Source organism: Micropterus dolomieu, linkage group LG20, assembly GCF_021292245.1.
Source record: "Micropterus dolomieu isolate WLL.071019.BEF.003 ecotype Adirondacks linkage group LG20, ASM2129224v1, whole genome shotgun sequence".
Lineage (NCBI taxonomy): Eukaryota > Metazoa > Chordata > Actinopteri > Centrarchiformes > Centrarchidae > Micropterus > Micropterus dolomieu.
Window position 1 is genome coordinate 23,234,488 of NC_060169.1, and position 23,059 is coordinate 23,257,546.

Here is a 23,059-nt window from a genome sequence, read left to right on the forward strand (position 1 = left end):
CACTCCTGTGGTATGAGGTAACATGTTCTGGGTTGCGATTTGAGCAGCTATCAGTACTGTACAGTACATTGATGACCTCAGCATTGTTTTTACTGTAAATTCACCCAAATCTTGCCAAAGCTATTTGCAGTTTGGATCTTTTTTTTCCTGTTTTTTAGCAAAGCCCCTTATTTTATTTTTTTTTTAAAAGAGCACTTCCCTGCATGAAAGTTGTCTTTAAGCAAGAAAGAAGCGTTTTGGTGGTAATAATCACAGACCACTGCTGTGGTCGAGGTGGGGACAATCATTTACTGTTAGCAGGGAGGAGGAGGGCATCAAAGGAGGAGGGAGGAAGAGCGGGGTGTAGGGAAAGAAAAGGGAGGAAGCAAATGGTGGATGAAAGAGTTTGTGCCATCCCTACCCTATGCACCCTGGCCTACTTTCCCCCCCCTTGCTGACACACTCGAATGATTCAGCACTTCACTCCATCTCCCTCCCTGCTCCATCTTTTATCCTCACACTCCCAACCTTTCCCTCCTGCTCCTCTGTCCTTCTCCCTCTCGCCTTGTCTTGTTTTGCATTCCCTCGTTCGGCGTCTCCAGCAGCGCCTTCCCTCTTTCCTGAAAATTGAATCTGAACTTGCGTAAGTTGTTCAAATTAATTCTTAAACTCCCGCTGACTAACAGCAGGAAATAAGCAGCTTTCACGGTGATGAATAATCATCACAACCATGTGAAGATCTGACATTTTAAAAAATAGCTTTTTGTTTTTGGACTGATGATTGTTGGTTTTTGGCCCTATAATGCCGCCACATTAGGATGTTATGACTCCCTTGAGTGCCACTCAGTCAGCACTTAAAAGGATCATCTGTAAATTGAGGTGGAGGGATGAAAACCACATAGTTTTACATCATAACAGTGACGACTGAGCCGGGTGTCGTGTCACATCACTCTGCCTTTCATGTGTTCCCTCTCTGCCCTCTAGTTTCTCGCCCTTACAGATATCATCCCTACTTCTGTCATCAACTGTAGATCTGCTCTGCTCTCTCACTTTTTATCGCCTGCTTTTGATGCTCTTTCGTGTCCTTCTGCAGTCCTGAACAGAAACACAGAGGGTCGTGTGTGTGTGTGTGTGTGTGTGTGTGTGTGTGTGTCTTCAAAGACATTACTACAGTGCTACAACAATAGATGCAACGGACACCATGACACCACGAACCTGAGCTCTGTTTATTGTGTGTGTTGAACCATCACTGACAGGGTGGACAGATGAACGGATGGTTGGTCGTCCTGTAGACCAAGCGTCTGGCAAATTGGCCTAAGTTACCTGTTAATTAGTTAATTAAATGGCAAAAGCAACAGGACGGTTGCGTCCACCAATTGCTGCTATAATTGTGAATTGAATATCTTTCGGGTTTAGACAAAAGCAATTTGAAGACGTCACTTTGGATTCTGAGAAATTGTGATGGGGATCTGTAATTATTTCTTGACATTTCATAGACTAAACAATGAATTAATAAAGAAAGCTGACAGCTTAGTGGATCATTAAAATAATCTGCAGTTGCTGCTCTAATCCAATTCCATATTTTCAGCTAAATATAAAAAATATGGTTGCAACAAACAAATAAACTATGTTGATTAGTGATTAAAGGAGCCTCATAGTAATCAAGCGGGAAGCTTCCGGTCTACAATATGAAGCCAATGCGGAAGTCCCTGAAACCTGCATTCTATTGAAAATCCAGCAGGGGGCGACTCTTCTGGTTGCAAAAAGAAGTCTGGCTCCATTAGAAATAATGGGAAAATGACCCTACTTCTCAGCTGAATAATTACCCCAGTAAACAGTTTCTTGATGAGTTTATGGTCTCAGTCGCTAGTTTCAAGTCTTCTTCAATACAAAATGATGTTCATTTACTAAATTATGACGCCGTTTATTTTAAAATGGACCACAAAGCAGAGTATGTTTCAGGGCTGGATTATCTATGATTGACAGGTTGTTACCATGGCGAACTGTCAATCAGGCTGGAGCCGACTCGTACTCATGGCACTGTGTAAATTTAACAAGCACCATTGAAAAAGCTTATTAGGAGTCGGCTGTTCACTTGCTCTGGTGAGTACATTTAGTTTTAAGACTGTTGACCGCTAGACAAGGTTATCAGCCCTGTTAAACAGTTAACGTGAGTTACAGTTGCACCTAGCTAAGCTAGCTAGCTCCGCACACGGCCGTTAACTCCGCTGTATCGTCACTTCCGGGCACTTCATGGTTGCAAAACCTCGACATGGCGGGTCAGTTTTATAGTCTATAAAACGTCTGAAAGTTAGGAAATTTTTAAATGTCTTGTTTTGGCTAACAAAATCTAAACGCATTAAATTTATAATCACATAAGGCAAAGAAAATCAGCAAATCTTTACAGGAAGCTGAAATGAGGAAATGTTTGGCTTTTTTCCTGGAAACCTGACTCTATGATCAAAATAGTTGCAACTAATCTTTCAGCTTTGGTGAAATACAGTTTCCTTGTGTGGAACAGTAGCCAGTAATCCACTCACTTCCCTCTAGTGTTGCTGAGCTGCTGCTGTGGAGAATCACTGCAGCAGACTTTCCCCTGGGAAATATGTTTCACCAAGACTGCACTTGTCATTCTTATCAGTAAGAGGAAGATGCAGAAGTTTGTGTCTTTCCAAATAGTGTGTACGAGCAACAGGTAGAAGACATACGTATATGCAGAGTCTTTCAATCCTTCCTGAATGCTTCAGCTGTGAGGTTGTGGTTAAAGTTTGCCCGCTCACCAGTTTGCTTCTGGACGGCAGGTTGAAAGACTCAATGAGCCTATTGGACATCTTCATTTGGAGCTGATTTAGACGTCACACACCTCAGCAGGTGTTAAACAAAAAGCCAAGAACTGAAGATAATTAGTTCGATTTTTGCTTTGTGTGTGTGGCTGTGTGACTTTAGAATGGAGCGTGTGTGTTTGTGTGTGTGTGTGTGTGTGTGTGTGTGTGTGTGGGATGCAGATGGGGTTTTGGGAAGGGGGCCAGCACACACAATTGCTCCATTGAGCTGTCTCACACCCCCAAAGTCTCTCTCTCTCTCTCTCTTTCGCTCACTGGCGCACGCGCGCACACACACACACACACACACACACACACACACACACACACACACACACACACACACACACACACACACACACACACACACACACACACACACACACACCCTGGTGAGACTTGTCACAGTTTGCTCAATGCAGTCTGAATTCTCAACCGAGTGAAGTCTAAAGAGCTTCAAGGTCTTGGGATTTTATAAACAGCTCCCCCCTCCCCTCTTTTTGTTGTTCTGTCCTCCCTCCCTCCCTTTTTCTCTCTCCTTCTGTCTTGCATAGATGTTTTATTATAGTGTGACATTATTTTAAAAGTTATACACAGTCTAATGAGCTCCTTTGAAGCTGAGCAGACTTTTTCTACATCCATCAGCAGGGGTGTGCGTGTGTGAGAGAGAGAGTCTGACACACTTCTGACACTTCAGTGATGTTTTGGGTAACGTTCCCCCTCTGTTGTGCCTTATTAAACGTCAGAGACAGACCGGACTGGGTGAAAGCCCGGGTAGATTTATTCTCTCTTTCTGTCCTCGCTCTGTGGATCCACCGTTATGCTGTTAGCATGCATTTTGAATTTTTGTTTTTTAACTGTACAAATTTCATTGTACTGAATAAACAGGCTGCCTGCTACAGTTACAAGAACAAGATAATTACTACTGGATGATTGGTGTCAGTGCCATGCATTGATTTTTTATTTTTTTTTATTTTTTATGGAGCTTACATTATGTGTAAATGTGCCGTTCATCCCACAAATAGGAGCAGATTGGAGAGACAGTTGATTTATTTAAGAGGTTCTTTGTGAAACTTCTAATCACAGTGATTGAAAACCACACGTACATCACCTAAAACAATGGCACCCTAGAAAACCAGTCAATGTTACTGTAATAATTAGTTTCCTTTTGGAGGAATCGGTTGCAAGTAACACAAAATATGTGATTTCTTCCAGCCTTGACAGAAAGTTATTCAGAGTTCAGGTGTTGAGTTTGATATATCTGGATTCATTCATGGTCTTACATTTTATTATATATTGAGGTGACTTGGAAAGATCAGGTGGCCTGTGAATGTACATTTTCAAACACAAAGTAATCTTAACATCAGCTGAAAGATCACATGGTTCTTTTTAATGCTATAGTTTGGACGTGGATAAACCTCATATTGCCCAAATAATGCATTCTTTTCCCTGCCTTTTCGTCTCTGTTGTCGTTTTTAAATTTCCTGTCTCTGTCTCCCTTTCTTGCTCTCCTACAGGGATGTTCTCACATGTCTGCCAACCAGCTATGTTGAGTGTAATCAGCCATGTGCAAAATGTTCCACTGTAATATTTCCCTTCAGCAGTATTTAGCAAGCACAGTTAGATCAATTATAAAATTCAGAGCTCAAGCGAAGTCTCGAACAGAGTTCCTGAAATGCGGCTTTAACCCCAAAGCACCATGGAGTCTCACTTGAAGTCCTTTATGGGGCCATTTGGTTAAATAAGGTTTTATAGGTGCTGTAGAATGGAAAAATTTATTTCCCTTGAAATAGTTGAATAAAAAGAGTTCAGTGCATGTAACTGATAATGTGGGCCTCAATCTCCATTGTTTCCTCCTTCATATTTAAATCTTGCGTTATCATGGTAATTAAAATGTGTATGGTAATAATAGCCGTCGGGAATTTTACCATGGTTTACTGTTAAACCGGTAATTGTTTCATCCCTAATCTGTAACCCAACCCAATATATACCTGTGGTGCTGTTTATGTGTTCCAACTGATTAATGTTAGTAATGTTAGAGGTGTAAACACCAATACACCACCGGAGCACCAAGCTTCCAGTCCAGGCAGAATCTGCAATAGGACAGCTAGCTGCACGGCTAACTCAGTAGCTAACTTAATAGCAGCTGCTGTTGGCAGTAGTTAGCTGCTAAAGTAACCATCCATCCATCCATCCATCATCAACCGCTTATCCTGCGCACAGGGTCGCGGGGGCTGGAGCCAATCCCAGCAGACATCGGGCAAAGGCGGAGTACACCCTGGACAGGTTGCTAGTCCATCGCAGGGCCACACATAAACAAACAACCACACCTAAGGACAATTTAGTGTCACCAATTAACCTAGTCCGCATGTCTTTGGACGGTGGAGGGAAGCCGGAGCACCCCGAGAGAACCAACGCAGACACATGCAAACTCCACACAGAAAGGTCGGGGCAGCAAAAGTAACCAGTAACATATAAACTCCATAAATTGGCAAAAGTAGAGGCAGGATAGCCGGAAAACATCAGAGGGAAAACAATATTTTCCCCATCAACTCTGATCCAGTTTCAGTAAAACCAGAGAATAAAGTGTTTTTGTACATTACTGAGTGAGGCCTAGTCTCGCATAGCAGACCTTTATTCACCATGGTGCCGCTAAGCCCCGCCCCTCTTCTGTGCTCTGGGAAGTTGGCCAGTCAGAAACAAGTGGGCTTTCTGGGAGGGGGGTTAAAAGAGACAGGAGCTACAACAGAGTGTTCAGACAGAGAATGATGTGCAGTACAATGCTAAGAGAAGGGGATAAATACCCCAACTTTCCAGTTTTTTTTTTTCTCTCAGTGCTAAGTATTTGTTATAAAACAAAATACTTCCTCACAGATCAATTGTCTGATGATGATGACATGTGTAGGCAATGTCGTATGCTTTATGCTCAGGCTAACATGTTGGCAAGAAAATTTTATGTGTTTAGACCATGTTAAGATAAGGCTCTTTAAAGCATATTGCACTCCTCTCTATACTGCCCCATTGTGGGCCAAGTTTAAAAAGACAACCATACATAAGCTTCAGGTTGCCTATGATGACTGTATGCGGATATTGCTTAAAAAACCTAGGTGGTGTAGTGCAAGTGACTTGTTTTGTAAGGCAAGACTCAACAATTTCCAGGCTCTACTGAGAAATCTGATGTACAAATTTTTCTGTCGACTGGATGGCTCTCAGAACAGCATTATTAAGCTGCTGACGAATCCTAGTTATAGTGTTGTACAATATCAGTCACCTCTGTGGAAGCATTGGTATAACTGTCTTTTATAAAAAAAATTGTATGTTAGGAGGTGTTGTGTGTCTATTTTGTATGTTTTTCTAATTGACGAGTCTGACAGTAAAGTTGAACTGAACTGATGAAAACAGTGGACAGTATGACAGCAGTGGACAGTATGAGAAATATAATGTGTTTTTTGAACATTGAAGCATGTAAACATTTTTAGTAGAAAGCCTAAATACAAGTATGAACCTGAAAATGAGCATTCTACGTCACCTCTAAGTTTTTGATGTGAGATTTGAGCAAGATTTCTGCGCTGCATTCACTTTAGCATGTTGTGCTGTGATAATTTTTAACTCAGTGATGCTTTCCAGCTCTTTGTGGCTCCGTAGGTGGCGTGTATAGAGGAGCTTGGGTAATGCAGCATTGACTAAACAACTAAAAGCCTAACAATGAAAATGTTAACTTCATGACTGAGGAAGAAAAAGTATTATAGTATTAAGTAGTAGATGGGGGCTGAACAGTGGAGGGGAGAAGTAAGAGAGCAGAAGCAGAGGGAGAATCGGCGACGGCAGAGGAGATGCCACCACATGACAAAGGAGGAGATGGGAGATGAGATGCATTAAAATTAAATTAAGTTGGAAGGAGGGGGTGTTCGAAGGTGAAAAGTTGAGTCATATGTAATTTGACAGTTTTATTCCAAAGTTTACTGCTGCAGAGGCAAAAAACAGTTATTTCAGCAGGTTCAGCTTTAACACCATATTGCTGGAAAGCTGTGCTGGAAGGCAAAACAAAACGGCCGCAAATGCCCAAACCCTCCGCCTGCATCCTCCCTCCTCCCTTCTCCTCTAACCTCGCTCCCCTCCTGTGTGTAATGACATCCTAGTTATAGCTTTTTTTAAGAGTTGCTCTTAGCTGTTTTCACTCCTTTCATCCTTTCATGTTGAACTACTGCCAGAAGATACTGTGTGTGTGTGTGTGTGTGGGGTTGTGTGTGTGTGTGTGTGTGGCCCGAGGATACAGTGGTGTGATTAAAGAGGAGGGAAAAAAATGTGACTTGTTCTAGATTCTTTCTTCTCCCCGATAAACAACTTGCAGCGCGAGCCAAAGAGGACAGCATCACCGCAGGGAGCCCAAATCGGGCTTATTAACACGGTCACAGTGTGAACCCGTTCAGTCTCGCAGATGAAGATGTCATATTTTTATACAAAATATATGTCCCCAATTTTGTTTCCCTGATAATATATTGGTGGGTGGGAGCGCTGTACTGGAGGCAGGATGGTTGGTTGCAATCTAATTTTTGTTTTCCAGCATGTTAGTTGTCTTCCAGCGAACATAGTGTTCTTTGTTTCTAGTGATTGGCCTTGTGACACTTACTCATTCACATTTACACAGGCCTGCTCTATAAACCATAAGAACTTCAAAGTTCAGGAGCTGCTGAAATGCCTGGGGCGATTTTGCTTTTTTTTACTGCTTTTCATGAACTGTGAAGATTAGGCAAATTAGGAGAAGCTGATAGGAAAAGTGAGGTTTTCTGAGGTCTTTAATTTTTAAATAATTCTTTCATTTTTGTAAATGTCTCCTATTACTCTTTCATGCTGGCCCTTTAACTGTAGCTGTACTTAGTGTTTAGTATACAAATTACCAAATGCTAGCTAACAGCTAAAGTAAGATGGTGAATATGGTACTCATTATACCTGCTACACATCAGCATTTTACTATTGTCATTGTGAGCATGTTGGCATGCTGATGTCGCAATGCGTAAGCACAGTCTCACAGGGCTGCTAGCATGGCTGTAGACTCTGGGGCTCTAGCTTATATCCTGTGCAAAGAGGTTCATGTGTCATTGCTAGTTTCACTTGTCATTTTCGAAAAGTCACTGACAACTTCACTGATAAACCACAGAACTGTAAGTTAATTTAGGCTTAGGGATCAAAGAAAGTTCCTCTTGTCAATGCTTCAGTCATATTTGCATGCTCCCCCTCTCGTGCTCGCCCACATGAGCGTGCTCTCTCTCTTTCTCTCTCTCTCTCAGCTGCGAGTCTGCATCACACTTTTTTATCAATTGATGGTTTTTATAATTCGCCATTCATCGGCATTACAATAGCAGTGTGCCAGGCGCACCTGGCTTTCAGAGGTAATGTGAGATGACACTCACTGACTGGTTTAATTCATGTAACTGCCAAAACACACTTATGATTAATTAAGAGGCTAAATATAACCCCTTTATGCCTTGCTTTGCTCCCAGATCATGTGCTGTTTTACTAGCAGAACTTGGACATGCCCTTAATGCACTTGCGCCATGCACATTAGACCATGCTCTGTAGATTGTTTAAATAGGGCCGTCAGTCTTACCAGTAACACCAATGTGTAATAAACACATTTAGAGGTTTTGTATGATAAATTCTTCCTGCAGAGAAAATGAATTATGAACATTAATAAGAGTGAACTGTGTCCACATGACTTCATGGTGAAACATTAAATCTAATTTGTTCTTCCTCCTTTATCTTCTTCTGTGGTTATTTATTGGTTAATAAGCCAGCTTTCTTCCTTGTTTCTTGAAGTTTAGCAACAGGGTGAGTTCATTTTCAGGTCAAGTCTGAGTTAAAAGCAGCTTCACCCCAGGTTCTGGGTGAAGTCATTCTTTTGTCATGTTTGATGTTTATCTGACCAGAAAAGCTGGATATACTCAACTTCCTCTCATTTAGAGCCGTGGTAAATCTTAAAACCATGGTTAGGACATTTTGTTTTTAAAAACCCTCTGTGTATCTAGGAAGCCTGCAGTTTGATTCCCTCTGGGACGACCAGTGCTGAATGATATTTCTGTGACGTCGCTTTTCCCTCCTCAGGGAGGTCAAAGGTCAGGCTCAGCCACTGAGCACCATGCCAGGCACTGGTGTGTCTTGCTTAAGGACACTTGAGCAGGACAGATGCTGGCTGTCATGGGGGCTTGAACCTGAGCTGTTCACTTGACAGACATTTTCTCTAATCATTGACAGCGTTCACTGCTGTATGCCGCCCTGTGGGTGAAAGGCTGCATCAGTTGTCATATGCTACATGGAACAACATACTTGTTAGAAAACCAGCAACACTGCTTTCTTGGTTTTGGAGATATTAACACATCGGACACATTAGATATAGCTCCACATTTCTGGACTAAAGTGTGCATTAAAATGGGAGGTGAGGCACATTATGTATCCATTTATTGCTTTTCTGATGTATTTTTAGCCACACAAGCTGCATGGCTGTAGGGGTGTCGTCAGTTGGTTGGTTTACCACTTTGTTCAAGATTGAAATGTCTCATCAACTATCAGATTGATTCTCATGAAATTTGATATAGATATTCGTGTCCCTGTCAGGATTAATTGTACTAACCGACTTTTCATCTACCGCCATCATCAAGTCAATATTTCAGTTTGTTCAGCACTTTTGTATATGACCATAAACCTGCAAAGCTAATAACAGTCTCATAAGCCACAGCTGTACATGAAACTGTGTGTCATGCTAATTTTCATACTAACGCGCTAAACTGAGACATGGTAAGCCATGGTTTGCATGCTGACGTTAGCACTGCTGTGCCTAATAGGGTTGGGCGATGTCTTCAAAATTTAGCGGATTGCATGTGTTCACTCACACAGACTTCACTCTGTTAAAAACTTGGTAGCCTATGACGTTACAAGTCGTGGTGGAAATTTTACAAGCAGGGACCAGGTAAAGCAGCAGTGAACACACAAGGTGCAGATATTGGTTTGGGTTGTTTGTTAGGCAGCGTCATTAACAAGCAACAGCAGCTCACCTGCTGCCGTGACAACGGATCGCGGGTGGAAAAATACGCAAAAAAGAAGACATTTTGTGTCTTTTAGGCGACTTTATAAAACGTACTGCTGATGGAGAAAGTGGAGCAGACGGGCGAGGGGGGAGACAGAGAGAGGCGGGGCAAGCCGGTGTTTACCTGAGGTGTAGGTCTCTTGTGTGTCTGAGTGTGGGGAGAATAGAATTCCAAGGAAGGTGCGAAAGCGAAACGTATGTAAAATTTATAATAATACTGTTCATAGTGACTAAAACCTGCTTTCACATGGCGGTATTATGATTTATTCTTTTTTGCCGGGGGTCAGGGTTTTACAATCACGATGCCAGCTAAACCATCGACCATCTGTCGGCCATCGCCAATGGACGATGGCATCGTCTATCGGCCCAACCTTAGTGCCTAAGTACAGCCTCACAGAGCAGCTAGCATGGCTGTGGTAGAAACTAATTAGTTTAATTTAATAACTAATTTTTAATTTTGTTTAGCAGGGACCTTTTCATAGTTGAACAGAAGGCCTGTTTTTAAGATCATTTCAGCAGTTTCTGGGCATACAACTGTCAGGAGAGAGCGCAAACGCAAGACGCCGGACAGCTAACACCAAGTTCAGTGATTTTAATCCAACATGAGGCATAAACAAAGCTTACGGGTAGTGGAAACTGGCAAAATCCAAAACAACAGAACGGGTAGCGCAGCAGCATGCAGGACACACATCACATGACAATGACGTGACACAGACTAAAGAAATAAGCAAACATACAGGGACTAACGAGCAGGGCGGGAGCAACACAGGTGACAGAGATGAGACAAACATGCAGGCAGGGAGAGAGAATGACAGAAGCAAGGCAAGATTCAAACACCAGACAATAACAGGATAAACCATGTAAACAGACAAACACTGATCAACTGTAAAACAGGGATCACCACAGGAAAACAGACACTGAACAGACAGACCATGAAACTAAACTGGAACAGATCAGAAATAAGGAAAATACCAAAACACTACTAAACATAAGCAGACAGATCATGACCAGATAAACAATAAATACAGATAGAGGAAGCAAACTAAGACAGCAAGCAAACTATAAAACAAGTCTAAACTAAACAGAACAGTGAACAGGGAGTCTAAACACAAGGCGTCAGCAACAACGCAAACAGGGACTGCGCTAATAACACAGAATGGATGAAGTAGACTAGATAACAGAAAAACACAGACAAATCCCACAACAAGACACACACAAACAGGACCAGACCAAAATGTAAGAGACAGACTAGGGCTCACGACCGGCACACAAAGACAAAGAAGGAAGACTAAAACAAACTAAAGCAGAAATCACAAACTAACACTAGTAGACAGAATAAAACAAGAACGAAGACAGGCAACAGTAAATAAACTAACACTGGGGAGACTGGACACGGAACAACAGACAGACAGGACTGAAACCCAAAATGCAGACTAAATAACAGCTACAGAACAGACTAAAATAACAAACCGTCTGAGAACAAAACTAAACAGAGCAGACAGGCACACAGTGTGACAACAACAGAGTAACACATTTAATTTAAGCAAGATTTTCAGTGCATCAACAACCTTTAGCAGCACATCGTCCATCAGTGAGTTTCTTTACCTCCTCTCCCTGCTGCTCTTGATGCCTGATGTGCTGTACTGTTGTTTCTTGGAGAGGTTTTGTGATGAATTAGGCTTACAGAGCAAATCAGATGATCGGCACCACTTGTTGTATCAGAAACATGGTTCGTTTTGAGTTTATTGCAGAGAAAAGTCCCATGTTAACTTGTGTTTTTTTTCACAAAAGGGGGGTCCATGCCGTTAATACATGTGTGTCTGAGTGCTTTTTACTTTTGTGTTTGACTTCATTCATGTGTATGAGCAAAAACCACCTAGGAGAATACTTTGCGTGTGTGTGTTGCCTTGGCTACAATCTGAGTTAATCTATCAGTGGATGTGATCAGATTACTTTGGATTATACTCTACTCTATTAAAGGCTCGCCCAAGACTAGATCAAACACACACACACGCGCGTTCACATTCACAGCTGACAGATAACCATGAGTGTAACCAGTCTGACACACTAATGCATGTGAGCTCACAAACCCCCACATACACAAATATGAGCTGACACATGTTAACACACACACACACACACACACACACACACACACACACACACACACACACACACACACACACACACACACACACACACACACACACACACACACACGTTTGGTCTGATCTGTTGGGGGCTTAAAGTCCTTAAAGTCCATCCCATTACCAGAGAAGCATGTGTGAGAGCTCTGTTGTGCCCAGTGCTCATCTTCAACTTGGCAAAGAAATGTTTATTAGGACTGGTAATTGCTCCTCAAAATAATTGAGCCAGTGTTCTTTGCCTTTTTTGCTGAAGGGAATTTAAATATATTTTAGACATTGATTGGAGGAGAGGTAAATGGCAGTACTCACTATCATTTCAGTTCATATGATGTCCTGACTTGAAGAGCCAGAATTGTTTTCAATACAATTAGCCATACAACTGCAGATAGAAATTTTTGATGTGTGCAACAAGCAGAACATCCGACTGAAATTTGCATATTGAAATTTGTTCTGGTGTGTGTTCATAGTTAGTTGACTTCAGGTGCTTTGACATACAGAATGTACTTGTACATGTCAGATTGTTACCCCATGATCTGTCAAGTGTCATTTTCTCACTGGCCCTTTATAGTTTCCTGTCACTTTGTGTTGCAGCATGACATAGAAAGCTCCAAAATTGTCCTTCTTTTCTTAATGAATATAAAGTCATTATCGCACTTTGTGCAGTAAGGTGCTTGTTACTGGCCTACATAAACCAACAACAAAGCATAGAGATAAACATGCACCGCAGGGATACGGACGCCCGCAAGAGATGTTAGGTGGCGCAAATGAGGAAAACAAACGAGCCACCACAGGAGAAAAATCCTGAAAGGGCAGATTAAAAAGATAACCAAACAGAAAGAAAGCTGTACCTCACATTTAAAACCACCCTCGCATGCCTTTTATAAAGAATGACAAAAGGCAATATAAGCAGTGTGAAGCATTTTAAAATTTAATTCAATGTTATCTTCCCTCAGTGGAGCATTTATGAGATTCTCTTCAGCTTGTCTCTCACTGACCATAAAGCCGCACAGAAACTGGCTTTATACCACGATGACAGAAACAAATCAGATGTCCTCTGAATGAACTGAGAAAACTGCTGCCGAAGTGACCCAGCAGAAGAGGGAAAGATGAAGGGAGAGAGCAAAAGATGAAGGGAGAGATGCCAGGGACAAAGATGCAGACAGGGAAGGAAGAGGGTGAAAATTTATATATCAAAATATTGGAGAAAATATGACCTCAACAATTCCCCAGAGCCTGAAAAGAAGAATCTTCACTTGCTTGATTTGTCTAACCAACAAGCCAAAACCACAACGTATTGAATTGTCAGTTTTATAAAATAGAGAAAAGCAGTAAATTCTCAAATTTGAAAAGCTGGAACTAGTGAATGTTTGGCCTTATTCAATTTTCTCTAGTGTCTGTTAAGTAAATATAAAGCTACAGCTAGCTTAGCTTAGCACAGAGACTGGAAGCTGAGAACCAGCTAGCCTGGCTCGGTCCAGAGGTAACAAAATCTGCCTACCAGCACCTTTTTAAAGCTCACTAATTAACATTAAATAGTCTCAGCATGCAGCCTTGACAAACATGGAGTCTTTGGTTTGATTATGGCACTCTGTAAACACCAAGAGCGAAAAGAGGTGAATGTATGTGATACTGTCAGATGATTATTTTCAACCTTAAATTTACATAAAGGGGGGGAAACTGATTAGCTGTCAGTCAAAACTTATTTTTTTCTAATATCTCTGTCTGTAGCTGGTGCACTGAGGTGTGTGTTGCTTGTCTTTATGTGTGTGCACGGTTTCAATCAATCAAAGTTTTTATTTAGAGGAGAGGCAGTTACAGGCTGGGGCCATTTTCTCTAAGAGGTTTTCAAAGCCATTCATATGATGTGAGTTTTAAAAATAGCTCTCCCAACATCTGCTCTCTACTTACCCTTTTAAATCATGTTGCAGTCAGTGATAAGTCAAATTTATAGCAATCATTTCTTGATAAATCGTGCACTACATTGGTCTCATCATCATTGGTGCGATCTGTGATGCCTTACATTACATTTATTCATTTAGCTGACGCTTTTATCCAAAGCGACTTACAATTGCTATACATGTCAGAGGTCGCACACCTCTGGAGCAACTAGGGGTTAAGTGTCTTGCTCAGGGACACAATGGTGGATGTCTCACAGTGGGAATCGAACCCAGGTCTCCCATACCAAACGCAAGCATTTTATGTATGTGCCATCACCACCCAATTCCCATAAGTCACAGGGGGTGCTTTTCAGGCACTACAGATGCAGCTGGAGCTCTGTACTTTCTATACCATTACATTTCCCTCGTCAACCTTTTTTCATGTTTTCCTTTTCCTGTCACCTTGTTCTCCTTGCCTTTATGTTCTTTAAAGAAAAGTAATATGATGAATTTCTGAAGTTAAAACAAGTAAACATGGAACCTAGAACTGCAGTCGTAAAATAAATATTCGGCATTTACAAGCACAGCAGGAAGAATTACATGCTGATCTGCTCCCAGCACTAGCTCCTCGTGAGCGTGTTGAGGTTGTACAGGCGTATGATGTTGTGGGACTGATTTTATAATTTTCACATAGAATATTAACATTTATTAAAACAGTGTTGTAAATCTGTGCAATCCAGAAAAACCGAAGAGGAAGCACTTTTTTTTTCATGGTCTCGCAATACTTTGCAGTAAACTAGTAGAGATTCAACATGCTATCAGCAATTTCCTTGTGTTTTTTAAAGTTGCTTTTTCAGCCCAAGTCTGTCATTTACATAGTCTTCATATGAACTGACTGTAAATTACGAAGAGCTGCTCAATCTGTCAAACCTATCAAAAACCTTTTGTTAAAACCAGCTCGTCCTCACCAGAAAAAAGGCCGTAAAGGTTGATTATGCAGCAGCTTATTACGAACCGTATTTACGTTTATTGTTATGGTGGACCTCTGGTGGCTAATGACGGTAGCAAAGGAGCATAATGAGCGTCAAAGTCCAATGTAAGGACATGAATGGGGGTGGGTGAGCGGGTGTAGTAAACGCCAGACTTTTGTTAAGAGGCTAGTCCTGTGTGGAAGAAGGCCAAAGTTGACTACTTATTTTGTTAAATAACGTTACATAGATGACTTAAGTTAAGTCACATGTCTTATGTAATGTACTAATTTTAAGATTTTAACCCAAACCAAGATCTTAACCCAACCATGTGATTTTGTTGCCTTAACCGAACCAAACTTCGTCCATTTCACAACGTTAACCACTTGTTTAATATCCGATACTTTCTGTTGCTGGAGTGGTACTTTCCAACAGTCATATGTTTTTTTGGGTGGGACAGTTGACAATCTTCCTATTGTATCGTTTAGGTATGAGGACATGTTGGTTAATTTCACATTAGACAGAATGTGAAATTATGACTTTATTATTAGCTTAGACATCGATGCTGAAAAAAGAAAAGTGCTCACATTTAAATTGACCTTTGACACAGAGGACTTTTACATGGAAGACATTTTGACGTGTTACAGTAGTAAAAGCACCGGCGTAAACAATGAATTTAACAATGACTGAGTTTCATTTAGCTGCTTCAGTTTCAGTGTTGTTCATGCCATCACACTGTCGTGGCTTACTGGGACACGGTGTTATTGTTAGGGTTAGTTAGTAACATCTGTGCTTTTCCTACATGCAAAGCCTTCAAAAGGTGCTGGCTCACAGGCACCTACATGGGCCAGAGCCATCGTTAGCGTTATTAGTCACACCTCGGCTTTGCTGCTGTGACGCACTTAAAAACAGCAGAGAAGTCTGTAGAATGTCATCACTTTCGTTCCACAGAGTTTTAAAGGCTGGATCATGTATTTAACACAACTTTGGCCTCATTGAAAAGTCGGATGATGAAACCATGAATTTTTTAGGGCTTTCCAGTCATGACTCTGTCCTTCCGTCCGGGCTGCAGGCCTTGTCTATAAAGTGCTGCTGGAAGGGGGGAGGTGTGCGCGTGTGTGCGTGTTTGGCATTTTGGTACAGATCCCCTGGCCATCTTTGATGCCTTTGTGCACTTGCCCAGGTCTACTTTGCACATTTGTCGTTGCACATGAGCACAGGTGCTTTGAGGAGGTCTTTTTCTCATGAGACGCAGTTTCCACAACACTGTTTCTAGGCCGTTTCTGAACAGGGACTGAACTGTGGACCATAAGGAAGCCAGGCTTGTAAAGAGGCAGCTGAAAATTTGCTTGATAAGGCTCAGTAGAGCCGGAGGACATGACAGATACAGTATGATCAACTTGATGTGATACACACCATAGCTTAGGCTTCATTAAGTGTCGTGTTACTGTGGTATTATACTTTGCCAATGCACATGCAAATGTGAGAATACTTGCTGCATGTTTACTGTCGTGAAAAAAAATAACGATTGAAGAAGGAAAGGGGTTCCTCCGGTTTATAATCTTATAATCATCAGTTGACCGTAAAATGTTAGAAAGACAAAACAGCCCGGCAAAGCAAAAGTCGAAAGCCAATTTGGAGCTTTATTTTCTCCCAAATTGTCCTGTTTTTCCCCAGATTCTGTCAAAATGTATTTCTGCAGCGAGTATCCAGCCAGCTCTGGTTTTCATCCTACACTGAGCGTTACCATCCGATTGTGCCTCAGCTGTCATGAACACTTATAGAAACTGATTTTATGTAGGATTCTTTTTACAGTAGTTGTGGGTGTTAGATGGACTAATCTTATTTCAGTCACTGAAAAATGGGTATCGTTTTTGAACAGATTGACGCAGTGTCCAGAGCAAATGAATGGAAAAGGGCTGGCACAGAGGGAAATGATGGGCGAGAGTCTCAGAAAACAGCAGTTATTTTGCTACCAGAAATGCAAAAGCCTAATAAGCAACGGAAAAATAGTGTGAACATCCTTTTTCTACTCTTTACCACTTCTCTCAGGTGTAGAAACAAACACTTGAATACTGTTTGTGGTGGTCTCTAACGTCACACTGTCATTGGTTGTCCTGAGGTAGTAAGAAAACAGATCAATAAAGTATTTTGGCGGAGGCTGAAGGTGAAATGGAACTGCAGAACAAATAAGACAGTTGGACAATAGTTTTCTAAAGTCAAGGGCAAAGCTCTGGACAGGGAATGAATGGTGCTAATTACTGTGCCTCCCAGCGTATTGATCCAGTGGGCTTTAATGGTAATATAGATGGACAGCGCGTGACTATGACTGTTCCTTTATGCACAGTTTAAAAACACTTATTGATGATTGAATAGGATGAAGCACATCAGACTCTGATAATTGATGATAATCTAAGAATTTGAAGTGTTTAAAAAGGTGTTTTCTGTTTTGGGTACTTTGGGATAAAATGGAGGAGCAGGTTATAAGCTGCACTAATCACGTGTGATTTAAGCCTAGAGTGATTATGAGTTCACACATTGTCTTTCCTCTCACATTTATCCGGCACTGTAAAACCGGTAAAGCTGGTTTAACTTAAAAACGCAAGCCCCCACGCTGTCTTTATAAGTGTGAGTTAACTAAACTGAGTTAAGGTCAGTAAGTCTAAGATATCAAATCAACAACCGTAGAGTTACTGTGACATTTACATTGAAAACTATTGTGGTTAATATTATTTGTATTATTACAAAAAGAAACAACCAGGACTTATCTTCAAGGACATAGCGGGTTTGTTTTCTTCAAACTGTGGAAAAAAAAGAGTTCAAGTCACATGAAACTTGTACATTAAGTTAATGACAAAATATGAGTTGATGCCTCTAAATTCCTGCATGATGTTTCACAGTGTGACAGTCTACCGTTTTACAGCCAAAATGCTCCAATTAATATCATTAAAAAATAACTGATTCCTTTGTCTTGGATGAGACGTCTCTCAGCTGCTCTCATTTTTACTTGTTTTCAGATATGTATCCAAGCTTGTGTGTTTGTGTGTGTGATGTGATGTGTCTTTGTTTTGTTTCAGGATGATTGGGCCTCCAGTGACTCGTCCAGTAGGAACAAAGGTCACGGCTCTGACGACAAGACTCACAGCCTGGAGACTCTACCACCAGGTTAGAAACTGCACTACCCATCATGCACTACAACCACACTGTGACACTGGAACTAAAGTCCTTTGTGTGGACATAGTCATCGTGACACCACCCGTTGGTTTGTGGACTGCTGTTTTGAAGCCTTGAGTTTGGCCGATAGGGCGCCGCCATGTAGAGTTTTTGCAACCAGGAAGTGCCTGGAAGTGACCATATTCGGACGAGACGGTGGTTTGTGGAGCTAGTTAGCTTGCTTAGCTAGGCGCTTCTGTAATTCACCTTAACTGTCATTTTAACAGGGCTGACAATTTTAGGGCTGACAACGAACAACAGGCTTAAAACTAAATGTACTCACCAGAGAAAGGGAACAGCCAACTCCTAATAAGTTTTTTTTCAAGGCGCTAAATAAATAAATTTACAAAGTGCCGTGGGTACGAGTCACTCTAGCCTGATTGACAGGTCGCCATGGTAACGACTTGTCAATCACAGATAATCCCGCCCTGAAGCATACTCTGCTTTATGTTTTTTTCCCCTCTAAATTGGACCATAATTTACTAAATGAACATCGTGTTGTATTGAAGAAGGCTTGAAACTAGCGATTGAGACAATAAACTCACTAGGAAAATGTTTACTGAGGTAATAAATCAGCTGAGAAGTAGGGTCATTTTGCCATTATTTCTAATGGAGCTGGACTTCTTATTGCAACCAGAGGAGTTGCCCCCAGCTGGCTGTTCAATAGAATGCAAGTTTAAGGGACTTTGATTCACGTCTCAGACTGGAAGCTACCTGCTCGGTCTCAGCGACAAAAAAACTAAGCTATTAGATATATCTTCACTCATATTCAAAGCCAGGATATTTGACTGGAAAGCGTTCAGTATTTCATTGTGGTTGTGATTGTACTGCAAGACAGGACAAATACATCCCAGCTGTAAAGCATGTGCACGGCAGACACTGTGCACCACAGTCATGTATACAGAAAGTATTTAACATCATGTTCCCACAACCAAAATCATTTCCTTTTTGGCATGTGGTAACACAGTGGCATAGTTTTATTACCACTTGAACATGAACATCCTCGGCCTTCCTAACCTTACCATGTTTAAATAACCACTGAAAAAGAGAAGACAATTCAATACAGCCGGCATGTGATACAGACTTCAAATGTTGGAGCTGCAAATTTATCCAGAATAATTCAAGGATCCATTTTAATCTCGCCACAAAACCCAGCTATGCATCTCCACCCAGACTCAAACAATGGTTCAGACTCCAACAGTGTAGAGCGGAATAAGTCACAGCAGAGTATCTGAGCAGCGATTTTTTTTATTCAGCTCTCATCCGCAGCCTGACTCAAAGCAGCCGCCCCTCCTTCACAAGCCCGTGACCTGCGAAAGCTGAAACACACACTCTCTTATCTGATCCAGCAGTGGAAATGGAATCCAATTTGAATGTTGAAGTGGGGGCATTTCAACTTCAGGGTGACTTTACACGATTACAACGATGGCGGCGTATCACAACGCACATACATGCACACAGACACGCGAGAAGAGGAGGAGGAAGAAGAAGAGGAAAAGTGGTGAAAGAAGAGGAAACAGGAGATGGAGAGGAGGAGACAGTGAGAGTAAAGGATACTAAAAGATGGATAATGGAGAGTGAATGAGTAAGAACTTAGGTTGTTCAGAAGTGTATTTCTAATTTGAATAGGCACATGAATAAACATGTCTCTGGTGACCTGCTCAAAACAATAAAAACATCAAAAAAAAAAAAAAAAAACCTCTGAAAATGCAGAGCCATGCTTCATTGTTAAACATTTAAAATATGTTTATTTTTTAATTTGAGAAACTGTTTTTGTCTGAGTGACTTATTTTCACCTGAATTGTGAATGATGTTAACATCATAATAAACATCCTAAACAATCCCCAAAAGCTCTAAACCTTAGAAATACTATTTATTTAACAATAGTTTAAAAAAAACTAAGAAAAAGTACCTCTGACTTAGTGCACCAGCCCCTTAATGCACAAGATGACTTCTTCAGATTGCTTGTGTTTTTCAACCAACAGTCCAAACCCAAAAATATTTACTTTACAATGATACAAAACATTTGAGAAACCGCGACCAGAGCATGGAAGATTAAAAGATAAATCAGTCGTCAAAATACTTGCTGATGAATTTTCTGTCAGTGAACTATTAGATCGACTAATAACTTTGTGTTAATTTGTCTGTATTGTAGTTAAATGTAAATACATCCACTTTAAACTGCGCCCCCTGAAAATGTTTTTGCTGTTTAACGTCTCACTTTGCTGTAGTGACGCAGAAGTGTCCTCCAGGACCCCGTGACATCACTGTGGTTACAGGTGCAATAAAACACACTTGTCACCACATCCATCGCTGGTGCTGGATGCTGCTTTTCAGCCTAGTGTTATGCTACTACTAAGATATGTGTGTGTGTGCACTGAGCGTGGGTGTTCTCTGAGCTGGTAGGCGGAGGGTTCATGGTTCAGTACAGATCGAGGGAACGGTTCTGAATGCGATTCCTGCCTGCCACTTACCATCAGTTTCCAGAAAATGTTCCAACAAACAAAGACAAGCAGCTGTGGATGGAAACGGATCTGTGACGAGAGGCCGACGGAGAGTGAAACTTGTTCACCTGTACAGACTCAATTGAATGAGTATTCCCAATGAGAAAGGGGACAGATAATCTCATTTGAGTTCAGCACACAAAGAAAACAGGACGGTTGAAGAGAGAGACTGTAGGGTAAAGATTTTCAGGCTGGGCTAAAGACTGGCAAGAAGTTGAAACGTTTAATTTCACTACATTAATTACTTGCTGCCACTAAACAGATATCAGCAAGGACATCACACACTCTGACACATGCAGTGTCTCAGAGGCACCGTTATACAGTTTCAGGCAGATCATTGCGAGCTTTAGCTAATTAGCATGCCAGACACTTTCACATGCTGTCAGTTACACACACACACACACGCCAGCTCTTTTCCTCCTCGTCAGGCTCCACTTCTCTCTCAGTCTGTCTGTCTGTCTGTCTGTGCCTGTGCCTGTCATGCACACACTCATCCATACTGAGAGATAGTGTAATCTCACACTGCCATATGCTTAACACTAGTCATTAGCATAGCAGCTGCACCCGGCTAATTAGTTGCATTAATATTCGTGTGTGTCTGTGTCTCAGTAGTCTGTGATAAACTGTAAAATTAAACATGACAACTTTCTCTGTTGAGTGCGCAGTGATCTCTGTAATCTGGTCAGACAGACACAACGTGCTCCGAGTGTGTTAGGTTTGATAATGTTTGATTTGTTTTCCAAATTTATATTTTAGGCTGCAGTAAATTACTGAATTCAGTAGGGTTGTTTTTTCTTACTTGGTGCAGTGCATAATAAATATTTGTGTTTTTTTTCCAGCGTTGTCAAAGCAGTCTAGCCTTGTCTTCTAAATGCTGTTCTGCATAGCTTTCGCATATAAGCAGCATAAATCTCATGTCAGCTTTCCTCAGTGCCATGTTGCCGCCTTGTCAGGCAGCTTGAAGCAGCGAGGTTTCCTCACTGACAGTCGTGAAGGATTCTTGCATCAGCCAGGCTGCTGCCTACATTTCATATTCTCACTGATGTATAATCCCATTCATTCCCGAGACACATTTTCAGCCTTTGTGAAGGTTTAAAATTCATCTTTGGTGGCAGCTTTTATTTTTGGGCATGCTGTGTTTATTTAACATGTACTTCACCAGAGAGTCGCTTTGAGAATATGTTTTTTTATTAAAACCCTAACATGCGATTTGTTCAGTGGTGGTTTAGTGTTTATCTGAAAGTTGAAACATTAAGAACAAATGGAAAATAATGTTTTTTCCCACCCTGTTTGCTTTTCATCCACAGCATGATTTTCACAAATGTAACAATCCAGGCTAAATAGATGGGTAAATCGGTCCTGTGAACATAGTACAGCAGTGTGTATTTGTTCACCCAACACCCTGTTTGCTTTCACAAAATACCATGTAGTAATAATAAAGTCTGGATTAATTTTAAATTTAGAAATATCTGATTTTTATCCACCTGCCATCTCAAGACATGCTGACTTCTGTGGACGTGTATTGGCTGTGTGTCACATGTTTGTTTTTGTGTGTGTCCAGGTAAGGTGCGCTGGCAGGATTTTGACCAGGATCTGTATGTTGGAGCCACGGTGGTCCGACCTGGTCAGGATCCGTACGCCAGGAACAAGTTCAACCAGGTGGAGAGTGACAAACTCCGGATGGACAGAGCCGTGCCTGACACGAGACACGACCAGTATGTATTTCTACTATTGCACAAAACGTCTAGGTCGACAGCTGATTCTGTTCCTTGTTGTTGCTTGTGTAACGGCAGTGATAGTCTGGGTACATGCCTTCCTTTGCTGCCAGTCTATTTGACTAATTGGTGCTAGACTGGATAAGATCTCCTGGAAACTCCCTCTATTCTGGTCTATCAGATGAAAACCAGGAAGTGGCCGCAGAGCAGACACCCACTGCTCACACACTGCTCCATTCATAACAAACCTCTTCTAATGGCTGCTGATTGTTCTGCTTGTTAAATTGATGAGGAGACAAAATAAACCGTGGCACAATATCTGTTGGATCCCTTTTTATTAGAAGAATAATATGTTTAGGTTGATTCATATGTCTGCCAAATTTTCTTGTTGCCTCCCTAATTATCATGCAGGATACTGGTCATACTTAAAAATAAACTACCCATTTTAATCCATGATGCTATCTCATTGAAGTAAAGTCTATTCTGGGCAAATGTTTTGACATTAAGACCTGCAACTAACTAAACTTCCCGTGGGAACCTATTGACTGGTTTCAAGTGAGAGATTGTGGTGTGGCATGTTAAGCCAACCAGGATGCTCCCACACCCTAAACCTGTTCTCAGATAACAGAGATGAATACATTTTCAATAAACTAAGAGCACATCCTCATTGTATTGGACTGTTCTGGCTGAAGGGAGACACAAACATTATGGAGTGTTTATCTCAAGAATGTTTTTTAGGGAATTTAAAGTAAT

At 41.3% G+C, this 23,059-nt stretch overlaps 1 protein-coding gene across 2 annotated transcripts in view; it reads left to right on the forward strand.

Moving 5' to 3' along the window:
• Positions 1-23,059, forward strand: part of galnt2 (UDP-N-acetyl-alpha-D-galactosamine:polypeptide N-acetylgalactosaminyltransferase 2) — a 60,933-nt gene that overhangs the window by 15,054 nt on the left and 22,820 nt on the right. For both annotated transcript variants that reach the window (XM_046032339.1, XM_046032340.1), the window contains exons 2-3: positions 17,952-18,039; positions 22,153-22,306. In XM_046032339.1, coding sequence (XP_045888295.1) covers positions 17,952-18,039; positions 22,153-22,306 — 242 coding nt within the window. The remainder of the gene's footprint in view (positions 1-17,951; positions 18,040-22,152; positions 22,307-23,059) is intronic.